The 13,960-nt window shown below is 34.0% G+C and overlaps 2 protein-coding genes across 2 annotated transcripts; both read right to left on the reverse strand.

Moving 5' to 3' along the window:
- Nucleotides 1-4,720: 4,720 nt before the first annotated feature.
- On the reverse strand, nt 4,721-6,623 carry LOC105959867 (RNA polymerase II transcriptional coactivator KIWI). The gene is made up of 4 exons (XM_088826818.1): nt 6,281-6,623; nt 6,064-6,169; nt 5,162-5,184; nt 4,721-5,054 (listed from the first exon to the last, which is right to left on the reverse strand). The coding sequence occupies exons 1-4, from the start codon at nt 6,398-6,400 to the stop codon at nt 4,992-4,994; spliced, it is 312 nt and encodes a 103-aa protein (XP_088682944.1). The 5' UTR covers nt 6,401-6,623; the 3' UTR covers nt 4,721-4,991.
- Nucleotides 6,624-9,732: 3,109 nt separating this feature from the next.
- LOC105954316 (uncharacterized) lies at nt 9,733-13,426 on the reverse strand. The gene is made up of 3 exons (XM_088827206.1): nt 13,251-13,426; nt 12,122-12,210; nt 9,733-12,033 (listed from the first exon to the last, which is right to left on the reverse strand). The coding sequence occupies exon 3, from the start codon at nt 12,031-12,033 to the stop codon at nt 9,733-9,735; it is 2,301 nt and encodes a 766-aa protein (XP_088683332.1). The 5' UTR covers nt 12,122-12,210; nt 13,251-13,426.
- Nucleotides 13,427-13,960: the final 534 nt, after the last annotated feature.

Raw genomic sequence — 13,960 nt, forward strand, 5'->3', positions numbered from 1 at the left:
TCATGTCTCATGGCTGAAAAGTGGGAAACTTCTTCCCCATCTCTTCTGCATTTTCCCAAGTAGCATCCTCCCTGGACAGATGAATCCATTTCACCAATCATTGCACTACGACAATATCGTTCTTCTTTATCATTCTTCTTTCTAAAATTTCTTCTGGCACTAAGAGAAATTGGTTGTTTTCATCAAGGGGTGGTATATTGGTAGATACTTGAGCATTTCCCCCTACATGTTTTTTTAGTTGTGAAACATGAAACACTAGGTGCACCTTATTGTCAAAGACCAAGCTTATATGCCACTGGTCCAATCTTCTTAAGAATGAGAATGGACCACTGTATTTTGGAGAGCTTCCATAAATGACTTTTCCTCAAGCTTAGTTGTTTATAAGGTTTATGTTTTATATAGACTAACTCTCACCTTCCTCAAAATTTCTTTTACTTCTGCTTTGATCATAGTAGAATTTCATCCTAGCTTGAGTTTTTTCTAGCAATCTCTTCAATTGCTGAGTAAACCTTTGGTGTTCTTCCATCCACACTCTGACTCCTATTTTTTTGAGCAATTGGGGACCATATCCCAATTGTGGTGGTTTATAACCATACAGAGCTTCAAAGGGTGTCATCTGGATGGTAGAATGAAAAGTGGTGTTGTACCATCATTCAACCATACAGAGCTCCATTTTTTAGGCATTTGCCCACATATGCACCTCAAGTAAGATTCCAAGCATTGGTTTACTCTCTCTATTTTTCCATCAATCTGGGGATGGAATGCAGTGCTCAATTGTTGTTGCACTCCTAAGGATTGCATTAGCTCTTTCCAAAAGTGGCTTGTGAATATGGGGTCTCTGTTAGAAATGATGTAATTTGGTAGTCCATGTAACTTATAGATCTCTTTTATGAATATGTGAGCCAGAGAAGAAGCTGTCACATGTTGTGAGAGAGCTATGAAATGTCCATTCTTGGTAAACGTATCAACTACCGCCCATATGCTCTCTTTCCCATGAGATTTGGGTAATTTCACAATGAAATCCATTGTAATGCAAGTCCAGGCACCCTCTGGAATAGGTAAATGTTGGAAAACTCCTTGTGTTTTGACATTTTCATGCTTAATCAGTTAACATATGTGGCAATTCTTGACCTATTCTTTTACTTGACTTCTGAGGTCAGGCCATATAAACACCCCTTGGATAATTTGATAAGTGTTCTGGATTCCAGAGTGCCCTCATATGCTTGTTCCATGCATTTGCTCAATCAAGTTCTTTCTCAGATCTTGTTGACTTCCTACAAAGATTTTGCCTTTGGATATTAGAATCTCCCCACTGTATTGGTAAAATGATACATCAAATGGTCTCAAAGAGCAATTAGCAATATTTTCCTATGACTCTTCATCATTCTCATAGCTTTGTCTAACCTTTTGAAACCACATAGGTTGGATTACTATCACTTGATTCAATGATATCTCATCATTCTCTCTTCTGAAGAGTGCATCAGCTGCACTATTTTCAGTTCTCTTCTTATATTCTCTGGTATAGTTGAAGCTAGGTACTTATATTGTAATAGTTTTTTTATTCCAATAGATATCTAAAGCTTTTCTGGTTCTTATCACAAAAGTCCCACAAATGAGATCTGCTCTCCATTTCTGTACTGCAAAAAATATAGCTAGGAATTCAAAGCAATGTATATGTGGCATCTCCTCAACCATGTTCTAGGAAATTCCCCATCAAACTTTGGGAATTCTACTTTGACAGCTCTATTTTTCCCTCATCTACCAGGGTTATTATGATTTTCCACTTCTACATGCATTTGGTGTTGTGCATTGTGTGTGTTTTCAGAAAACCTTAGAGGATTTTCAAATGAATTACCTTGAGTGTAAGGATCTTTTCCATGGTTTCCATTGACAGCTTTCACCAGCTCTCTCACCAGCTTACTTAGATCTTCAATCTTTTGGTTAGTTTCCACTCTTATTTTAGCCATTTCAGCTTGGAAATTGGCTTGCATCTCAATCATTGCTAAGTGTAAATTTTTACACTTTACCGTACCTTTTTATTTGATCTTTTGGTGTGTTTTAACGATTATTGGTGCTTAAAAAGTTGATTTATTGTATTTTAGGTACAAATTGAAGAATTGGAAAAGTATGGGGTAAAAACTGCAATTTTGGAGAAAATATGGGCCTAAAGTGAAAAAGTCAAAAATATGAAGATTTAAAGCTCGGACGGTCGTCCGAGTTTTAGTTCAAAATGCGGGACGGCGGTCCGAGACCACGAGGCAGCGCAGTAAAGGGATTTTAATTGCACAAGGAAACTGCCTTCTTCCCCAAGTTTTTCACCCTATATAAGACCAAGCCAAGCACGCAATTGGGAGTCGATCTTTTACACAATTTCAAGAGCAACAAAGCAATAACGAAGAATTCGAAGACTCCAAGCATAGACTTATCGTTTATGATTAATTTTATTTGCTTTTTTCCATTAATCATGAGTAGTTAGTTTTCTTATTTCTAGGATTTTATTTGGAACTCCATGTGGGATTTATGAACCATTTTCTATGATTTTATGCAAGTTTTAATTTCGGATTATTTCTTATACTTGTTTTATTAAGTTCATGAAACTGGCCACTTTATGCGCTTTTATGTTATTGTTAATCGCATGAATCGGAAGATCGGGTTAATAATTAGAACTATGGTAGAAGAGCCTCTGTGGTATTAACATATGAATATAGTTAATCTATTAGGTAGCCATTATTGAGATTTGTGTTTAATGCTATGTTTTAGAATTAATTGCGTAGGAATACAGTAATTGAATCTAGGGTATTAGAATCGTAATACACGCGGAAGCGGGTTAGGATTAATTTAGCATCTCAGGTTAATAATCCGGGTTAATTACTTGCATAATTGAAGGATTTGGGGGAGTAATAATCACATAGGGGGGAAGAATAAAATCATAGGCTTGCTTATCTTGATTAAATCTTCGTTTTAAATTGCTTTCTTGTTTTTGCTTGCCTTTTAATTTAGTTTAATTTAATTAATTCTCTCTAAAGTCGATTGTGTAGGGTGGGCTTGATAATAATTGCTAGAATTTAGCGTCTAGGATTAAGTAATTAAATATTCCCTGTGGGTTCGATATCCGGACTTAATTGTCCACTATATTACTTGTACGATACGTGCACTTGCGTGTAGGTATTACAACCAACAATCATCTCTCCTTGAATCCTTTTGTTGAAAGCGAGTTGTTCATCTAAATAAACTTCTGCATCAAATCTGGTGTTATCACTTGACCTTGTTCTCACATGACTCCTAGTCATCATTTAAGGTGAGGATAACCAGAAACGGTGGCTCTAGATACCAAATGTTATGAACTCCACCTTATCTTTAATCTTCAAGCTCTGAAAATGATAAAACCTGCAACAGGGGTAACTCCTCAGTTTAACAATGGCGGCGGCTCTAATATTCTAGGGTTGATAAGAAGAATTCTAGAATATAAAGTTAATCTATATTAAGCTAAGAATTATCAGGAAATGGACCAAAGTTGTCAGCTCCCCCCTTGTCTTCTTATACTGCCAACATGTGATGGGAAAGAAGGTTTGTGTGTGGTGCTTCCCATGCATATGAGGTGTGCCTACTTCTCTGATTTTCTCAAAACGACGTTGTTCTAACTTTCACTAATAAACTTAATAAAATGATGAAACATAAAAGCGCGCCCACGCTTATATAAGTTGTACGATGCCGTTTTATTCATGAATTTAAATATCCGTTTATCGGTTATTACAACAACAATGCCTAGTGGATGCCGCTTCAGCGGCGAATTGCGGCAAGATGGTGGAGAACCTCAGTACATGTATATGAAAGTGGAGTGCAAAAGATGAGAAGAGGTTTGTATATTTTGTTTTCCTGTAAGTTATCTGCGATTTTTTTTTCTTCAGTTGTTTTTTCTAAATCTAAATAGTGAAACGACGTCGTTCACTATAGAATATAAAAAATTAAAACGCCACGGTTTGGTGAAAAACAGATTCAATGGTCAGTTTCCGGTTCGACCGTGTTCTGGCCATTTGGACCCGGTTTTTTATTGCTCCGATTTCGAGATATATACACATGTATTGAATTTCTCTGCAATTAAAACAAGACTAGTGAAAAAAATATTAGATCAAGAAGCCTTAATTGAAAGAAAAAAAATTAATCCAAACAAAACAAAAATGGATCTTCAGATGTACAATATATTCATTAATATCATTCGTAATAATCTATTCATGTTATTTCCATTATAGTAATACACTTTTGTCAGTCACAATATTAATTTATGTCAGTCTCAATATTAATTTATGTTATTATTAAAAGTCACATAATGACAAGTAGTCAATATTGTGATATACCGCGATATTATATTTCTACAACTTGTTATATGTATCGATTGTAATCAAATAACACCAAATATCGCTACAAATCGCAATGCGATACGATGTACACTAATTACAAAATTTATTCTGAGAGTGATATTTGCGATGTGCTTGCACGCTAATTACAAAATTTAGTCTGAGAGTGATATATGCAATTTTCAGCACATTTAGGGGCGATTTGTGTGATTATCACCACATTTAGAGTTGATTTATTTATTTTCAGCATATTTTGGAGTGATTTGTGCGATTTTCAGCATATTTTGGAGTGATTTGTGGCCGACCGGCCCGATAATAATCAGCTTGAAACCACACAAACTCATAATCGAGGTTAAAGAAAGTACTAAACAATCCGAAGAAAACACCTTTCATAGTAAACATACTTGATGTTCAATCTAGGTACAATCCGGGAATCCGAGCAACCAAATCAAAAAACGCTCCACCGGAAGTTAGAGATTTACCAAAAAGCCACTAGCATTTGGATATTAAACAAAAGCATAAAAGTCAAGCAAGAGGGTTCACATACATATACATACAAGCCCTCTCATTACATGCTACTTAGGAATTCATTTCAGACGAACGGAAAAAGAAAAAAACATTAACCCCTTAGCGAGATTATGTTTCGACACCAGCCATCAGCTTGTCAATTTCATCCGCATGGTCTCTAAGTATTTTCCACTGCAAACACAACGAGACCAAACCATATAACAAGATCCATACTGAAATCGAGATATTAAGAATGGAAAAGGAAAAAAAAAACTTCGGTTTTTATAAGGCAAGATTACCTGATCCATGAGCAACGATATGCCTGTAATCACATATAAAAATTTGAATTAATCCAAATTAAAAAAAAAATTGAAATTTAAAAATTACATCTAAATCGGCTCAATTAAGAAATTGAGATATTCTACCAAGTACAAATCAATAGTAAATAAGATTATCTATAGAATGCGAAGATAAGTTACCCATTCATAGAGTTATCATTCAATGTAATTTATCGAGCAAGATTAGCTCTCGGCATTACTCCAAACTTCTTATTCCTTTAGAGAAGAACGAATCGTTTATCGCATATTACAACATTGTAATAACTCTATAATTTACTACTTCCAACTATAAAACAGTTTTCCAGTAAATAGTTGAAACCGAAGCGTTTGATGCAGCAAACCCTAATTCAAGAATTGGAAAACAGGGTTTCATATTTGCCACAAAATTGATCTGTCAGAATACAAGCACGTGGAAACAACATTGGGAAACAAGATACATAACAATATTAAATTTCTAAGGCCCCGTTTGGTTTGGCAAGATAAGCTTAACCAAGATAAGATAAAATAATCTAATGAAACCAATTATATTATTAGACCTTCGATGATCCAATAAAAAACACACCTACAAGACAAGATAAACCATAATAACATAATATTTGCGGGCCGACCCGGCAAATTATTGTGAATACCAAACATCGAATAAAATCTTATTATTTAGTTAATCATAACAAATCTCTCCAACCAAACGAGTCCTTATTAGATTTATGTAACTATACATTTTTAGCATATAACAGTCACATTCAAGAACACCTCGAAGATAACCACCAACCTTAAACATTTCATTGTAATAAAAATGAATGAATCAAAATGAACCCTAATACACAGAGAGAGAGAGAGAGAGAGAGAGAGAGAGAGAGAGAGACCTTTTTTGCCAGGAACTTCTTTGCCGTCTTTCAAATAGAACTCCCTAATATCAACCATGGTCTTCCCCTGCCAATTTCTCACCGACACTTTCCTATTCTTCGACAGCTACACTCCAAAACAAAAAACCCCATTATAAAGATGCAATCTTTATTTTATTTTATTTGCAGAGGAGAGGGGGGGAAATTAAACCCTAAAATGGAGGGTAAATAAATGAACCTCGCAGATGAAAACGCTGTCGGGATCATCGGAATCCTTGCCGGACTTCATAACCTTCTTCGGTGGCTCGTCGCCTCCGGACAGTGCCTCGTCATCGCTCTTTTTCCCCCTTTTCGACATTTTTAATAATCTCTATAAAAAAATCAAAAAAAAAAAAATCAAATCAAAGAAACAAACAAACAAAAAACAAAAAAAACCCTTTGTTTGAAGTTAAAATACTTGTGATTACAGTGTAGAATGGGTGCAGTTGAGCATATAGTGGTCGAGAAAGCACACTCAGTATGTGCTGTGTGTGTGAGAGAGAGAGAGAGAGAGAAACAAAACCTGGGTATTCCGAGAAATTTGGGTAGAGGGAAAATGGGGTGGTGCAAGGGCTTTTTTATAGAGTTGGAGTCGGGTTTTAATTGCTTCAGCGACTTTAGTACAAAATTTAAAGTGCGACTTCAGATTTATATTGAAATTTTGGGCAAATTATAAAGGGGGGAAAATGGGGTATTTCATATTTGAATGAGGCTTTTTTAGATTTTTTTTAATTATTTATTTGACAACCGATACTAATAAATAAATTGTAAGGATTTGATAAATACATGGCATCTTTTAATAAACACATGATATATTATTTAATAAAATTAAAATTCACTATCAATCCCATCTTTTTTTTTTGCAAACATTTATTTTGGTTGAATATCGCATTATTAATCGTTAAAATATGAATTTATTAAATTTTGTGCGTAACTTAGGGCAGTGTTTGCCGTAGATGCTCGTTTTTCTGGATTTCTAAAAAAAAAAAATCGAATTGTTTCAACATTTTTTTTTTGTTTTTTATTCCCAGAAACTACCGAAAACTATTCACTCAAGTGAAAACTTCTATTTTTCAATTTAAAGAACAAATTTTGAGTTTAGATGATTTTTCTCAATTTAGTTCTAAAAGTTTAAAATTCTTAGTTGAATTTAAAAATTCAACAATACTAAATGTAATAAATTTAATTATGAGAGTGAAATCAAAAAAAATTATTAGAAGAACAAAGTTAAAGAGATTATAAGTGAATGGAATGTGATTGAAAACCAAAATTAAAAAATTGACTAACGTTTACTAAATATCATCCTGTAATTATCATTTCATCAAGTTTCTAAAAAAACAGAATTAATAACTAATGGAATGTGATATATGCCGTTCGAGCTTTAATAATATCGTTTCGACTTCAAACGTGATTTTGTTCATTTTTAATTCCAAATTTTGCAAAACCCGAAAAATAGAATTTGTAGTATTCTGAGTAAGTTTTCTAATCTAACTTGAATCACCAAAATAGAATGTCGGACGAGAAAGATATACATGAATCAATGGATACTGCCCACAACTTTGATGTATTGAGGTATCTAAAATTCAAAATGTGACTCATTCATGCATAACTTTGTCACACGGCATCCAATCTAGCGGATTTAAGTTGGATTAGAAAGTTAACCCAAATGACTACAGTTTTTATGTTTCGAATTTTGCAAAAATCAAAATATAAACATGTCGAAATCAGGTTTGAAGTCAGAACGAAATTAGTAAAATTGAAACGAAATTTAACATTTCAGATAACTAATTGAATATTTAATTAACGAGGTTCAAATATACCTTGGAATGTAAAGGGTAATAATATACGCAGACCAAATTAAACATTCAGGCACTTTTTTACCATGATTTTTTACCTTTTTACCATAACTATTTACCTTTTGTACTATTCCTACGAAATAAAAAAAAAAAAAAAAATTAAATTGTTGTGCTCGTGCAAAAACATGCGAGCATTTCAACAGTGCTCGTGTGAAATCAGATGAGCACTGTTGAAATGCTCGCATGTTTTTGCACGAGCATCTTATAATTCAAAAAATAAATTTAAAAAAAAAAAAAAAAAATTAAAAATGCTCGTGTAAAAACACGCGAGCGGTTGAAAAGCGCTCGTGTGAAATCACACGAGCCCTTTTCAACCGCTCGTGTGTTTTTACACGAGCAATTAAAAAAAAAAAAATAACAAGGCCTGACTTTGGCCTGCTCGTGTGGATTTACACGAGCGCAGTGGATGCGCTCGTATAAATTCACACGAGTAGGCCAAAGTCCGATTTTTTTTGTTTTTTTTTCGGATTCGTAATCTACATAACAAGAGTGTCGTAAAAACGTAAAAATTACCTCCGATCTGTTGACGATTTGCACGGGCTTTGCGAAAGAAAATCGAAAGGTTGAGAGAGTTTTTGAGACAAATTATTTCAGGAAAGTAAATGTAATTAGAGCATTCAATTTGACAGGATATCTGATGGATTTGCTTGAAACGGCGACGTTTAACTGAAGCCCTTCATAATTATAGGATCAGAGGCTAGTAATTAATTAACCTGTCAAATGTCAATCTGTACTGAAAAGATATGGCCTAGTGAATCAACTGAGATGTTGAGATTTCTATGACTTGTCAACAGTGTAGTCAATTCAAAAGAATTATGTTGAAAAAATAATTGATAATTTAATTTGTAAAAAAATAAAATAAAATAATAAAATATTAGTTTTATAATATAAAATAGGGCAAGTTACGGTTACCGTGACTTATTGTAAATTAAGAAATCTGTCTCCTTAGCCGATAATTACAGTTATTCCTTAAACTATGTATTAGAGCAACTCCAATGGGAGATATCAAAATGGAGCATTAAATATTGATTTGATACTTGATATAATACTTTGATACTTCTTGAAAAAAAATTCACTCCAACCACAAGTATCAAATAGAATATCAAATTTTAAGTATATGAATAATTATATTTTTAAATGCCACGTGTCAAATAGTGATAGGTTAATTGGGTGGTTATATTTTTGATACCTCATTTTCCAGGGAGTATTTTTGCACCTCGGGGTGGTTGAGTATCAAAATAATTCTCCATTTAATGCCTCCATTGGAGAAGGATTTTTTAATTTTAGAGCATCAAAATGGTAGTTTTTTAGTTTGATACCTCATTTAGTGCCTCCATTGGAGTTGCTCTTATCTTATGAAAAAAATTCTCCAAATGTAAATTTAGGGATGTTAAATTGGTAAAATTGAACTGAAATTTCGGTACATCAACATTTCATCGCGTTTACTGAAATGAATATAAGATTATGTTTGATAAATAACCGAATTACATAAATTTTTGAGTAAATTACAACTACCCCCTGAGGTATAGTAAAACTAAGAAAACTTCCCTCTTGTTTGGGTAATTACAACCACCCCTTAACTAAAATTTTCTTACACGTCCACCCTTGCAGTTTCAAATTTAGTGGAATATTCTTGATTATATGGTATATTATCACTTTTGTACTCGTTTCATCCCGTTCGAGCTCCACAATTTGAAGGTTTTTGGCTTGTATATATCTGATTTTGGTGCATCAGAAACAATATTTTTACACAAAACGAGTACAAATTAGAGCACATTCCACGGAATCTAGATGATTATGTTGAATTTGACACCATAAGGGGGGAGGTGTAAGAAAAAATTGTAGTTGAGGGGTAGATGTAATTATCCAAACGATAATGTACCGGACCAGCTAATTTTGCCTCGGTAACCAAATGCACAGTCAGATGTACCATGATATCGAAAAATGCAGGGGGGAAGATCTTTTCAAGCTGGCAAAGTATGAGAGCAATCTCTTTTTCCATTCGTGTCAAATCACCAACTTGAAGTGTTTTAGAACACGAGTCTCTAAAGTAACGACTCAAATGAATCAAAGGTGAACGTACCGACTTTGGCAAAAGTTTACGCAATGAAAGTGGCAACAATTGTTGCATCATTATGTGACTATCGTGACTCTTCAAACCAAAAATTCTAGTCGGTTTCAAGTGCACACACCTCGAAATATTTGCAGCATAACCATCGGGAACTTTAACATTTTTCAATACCTTACAAAATCTTTCCTTCTCAGATTTATCTAATGTGAAAGATGATGTCGGTATCCACTCTTTTCCAAACTCATCGGTATAAGGATGGAGTGCATTCCTAATGCCCATTTTCTTCAAATCCATGCGGGCTTTATAGTTATCCTTTGACTTATCGGAATCGATTAATGTATACAAAACCTTATCACACACATTTTTCTCAATGCGCATAACATCGAGATTATGACGTACAAGATTTTTTTCCCAGTATGGCAAATTAAACAAAATACTTTTTTTTTTCCAGCTGTAAGGTAAATTTAAATCGCCCACATTCTTTCCAAACTTGTTATCAATATTTTTTATATCATCTAATACCGTGGATCCCGTCAAATAAGGAGGTGCCTTTCGAAGTTCCTTTTTCCCATCAAACGTGGCTTTCTCATTTCGATACGGATGACCATCGGGTAAGAAAATACGATGACACATGTAACAATACTTGCGAGAATTGTCTAACCATTTAGAGTTAGTAAACTTATAACACACGGGACAAGCGAATTCTCCTTTCGTACTCCAACCAGATATAGATGCAAGGCCAGGAAAGTCACTAATAGTCCATAATAAAGCTGCACGCATTTGGAAATTTGTTTTCGAAGAAGCATCGTATGTAGTTACTCCAACTTCAAATAATTCCTTTAGCTCAGCAATCAAGGGTTGCAAATATACATCAAGATTATTGCCAGGTTCAGAGGGACCGGGTATAAGTACAGATAACATAAAGTAAGACTTCTTCATACAATCTGCAGGTGGAAGATTGTATGGCATTAATATTACTGGCCACGTACTATGGGCTACATTCATGGTTTTAAAAGGATTAAAACCATCAGTTGCCAAGCCCAATCTTATATTGCGAGAATCTCTAGCAAATTCGGGATTATTGTAGTCAAAAGTTTGCCATGCTGGGGAATCGGCCGGGTGTCTCATGATACTATCCTTAGTTCGTTCTTCATCATGCCACTTCATAAGGACTGCAGTTTTAGAATTCATAAACAACCTCTGCAACCTTGGCTTCAACGGGAAGTACCAGAATCTTTTTACAGGCACCTTCTGATCTTTATTAGATTTTTTCGATGGAAGACCACTCTCATCCGGAGTACTTTCTGGTGTGGTCCACCTTGGCTCATCACAAGTCTCACACTTGGTCTTATATTCATTCACGCCCCAGTATACTATGCAGTCATTTTTGCATGCATCAATCTTCTCATAGTTTAAACCCAAATCTTTCAATATCTTCCGAGTTTCATAATAATTATTAGGCAATTGAACATCCTCTCGAAACGATTCTCTTAATAAAGTAAGCAACAAGGTAAATGAACTATCACTCCAATTACCAAGACACTTTATCTGGAGTAATCGAATAATGAAAGAAAGTTTGGAAAACTTATTACATCCAGGATAAAGTTCTTTTTCTGCATCTTTCATGAGCTTGTAGAATTTCTCAGCTTCTTTACAAGGTCTTTCTACTTCCTCAATATCTGGCATTGTTTCTTCATCATTGATTTCATCATGCACGAAAAATGCATCATGCAGCATTTCTTCCATATTATCAGATGCATTCATATGATCATATTTATTTGACGGCACTTCGTTAGAGAATAACTCTCCATGAAGTAGCCATTTAGTGTACCCACTCAAAAACCCATTCCAGAGAAGATGTTCTGACACAACCGAACGTGTTTTGCATAGACCATTTTTACATTTTTTGCACGGGCATAAGATCATCCCATCATTTGAATTTGAGAAGGCTAAGTTCAAAAAATGTTGCAATCCTATTCGATATTCATTGCTTGACCTTGGTAGATCCATCCATGTTTTGTCCATCTAAGTATTTTTGTAATGAACCAGAAGTAATAAAAAAATAGAAGTAATACAATAATAAATTATAAAGTAAGTGAGTAAGAAAAAATACCTTTAAACTTCAAATCTTACGAATAATTCACCCAAGCAACCAAGATCTCTATAGAAATTGAAATCACCTTCGTTGAGTGACTCAAACCCCTGATCATCATGTTTAATTAGAAGAAGTTAGTTTTAGAGAACAGTCGAAATAAAAATATACATGCATTATCAAAAAATTAACACGATTTGAGTACTCGATTAGACCTCCCATACTAAATCATATTAATTTGATTTCACTTTACATATATCAAATTCTTATTATACATACTGTACAAGTTCACAAGAATTACATTGAAAAAGAGTTAGAGTTATAAGGAAAAACCATATCTGAAACATGGAAAAAAATATTTATGTCTGATTCCAACCATACACACCAACATCTAAGGTCATACAATTCAGTCAAAATTATTCTTTAGTAACTGAGCATTACTAGAGTCCAGAAGACGACCGATTCAGAACTCTTCCGAGAGTTTTTTTTTTATAACGTTTTAAGAGAAAAAAAAAAAGAAACACTTAACAAATTTGTAGAACTCGACAATTAAACCGGTATTTATTTTATCGATATACAATATACTATCAAGTTTATATTTTAAAAGGAATTCATATATTACATATGTTTAACTATAATGAACACATAAACGTTCTCTCAACCATGGCAAAACATCTCTAGAATAATTTTAAGAATAAATCTAAACAAAAATATAATTAACTACTCACTGAAATACATATTGTTCCAAAAAAAAAAATTTACTAGTTCAAACACTTCAACTCACCACAAATAAATTAAAAAAAATGGTTCAAACAATTATTTAAATCTTAACTATGTTCTGAAAACAGAAAAAAAAAACAGGGGAAAAAAAAGAAAAAAAAAAGGGGGGGCCAAGAGAGAACAAAAATCAAAGTTATAGAGGGAAAGAGATATGCGAGAGAGGGGGTATTACCCAAGATTAATTCTTCCCCCAAAATCAACCCCACCAAAATCAAAATCCCACCAAAATCATAGTTTTCTTATGGGTTTGCCTAATTGGAGCAACATACGTAATCATAGGGTCATTTATATGTCAAATTTTATACAGAAAATAAAAATTAAATAAATGGAACTAACATCACTTCAATAACCAGATGATGAACTTTTTTACCTTTTTGAGAAGGCAAAGCACGATACTTCAATGAAAGATAATTATTTGGCAAAGGAGAAACACCACCATCCGTATTAGAAGAGGAACCGTCAATTAGGGTAGTATGAAGAGGAATTGTAAATTGGGGGAGGGAGAAGGAAAAAGGGTTAGTAAAAAGGTTGAGATAATGGGTTGTGACTTATGCCGCCAAATATTTCGAGGGTAAGGGGAAATTTTATGAATTAATTTAGGGAATTTTCCGCGCAGGTTTTTTGTTTTCGTGACAACTAATAGAGAATATACGACGCCTCATGAAAGTCGTCTCAAAATAAGTAGTCTATTACGACGGGTTCCTAAAAAGCGTCATATTTGTTATATTCCGAGAATTAAAAAATTAAAAGAAAATGTAATATTGAGAAAATGGCCCGCTTCTAATTTTATCCGTCTTTATAGTATAGTTTTTGAGACGATAATTAGAGAGTGTCATATTAGGGCGTCATTGAAGCGTCACAACAGCCTGATTTTCTAGTAGTGTTTCATAAATTGACCATACCTCAGGTGGTTGTAATTTACCCTAAATTTTACGTAAAAATATTTAGAAGGAGAGAGGTGGCTGTAATTAGGGGTGGGCATTCGGGTCGGGTTATTCGGGTTTTTGACTTGGAAATCATTACCCGAACCCGACCCGAAATAACCGGGTACCCGGCAACCGGGTACCCGATTATTTCGGG

The sequence above is a fragment of the Erythranthe guttata genome, chromosome 12 (genome assembly GCF_056151865.1).
Source record: "Erythranthe guttata isolate IM_541 chromosome 12, IM_541, whole genome shotgun sequence".
Lineage (NCBI taxonomy): Eukaryota > Viridiplantae > Streptophyta > Magnoliopsida > Lamiales > Phrymaceae > Erythranthe > Erythranthe guttata.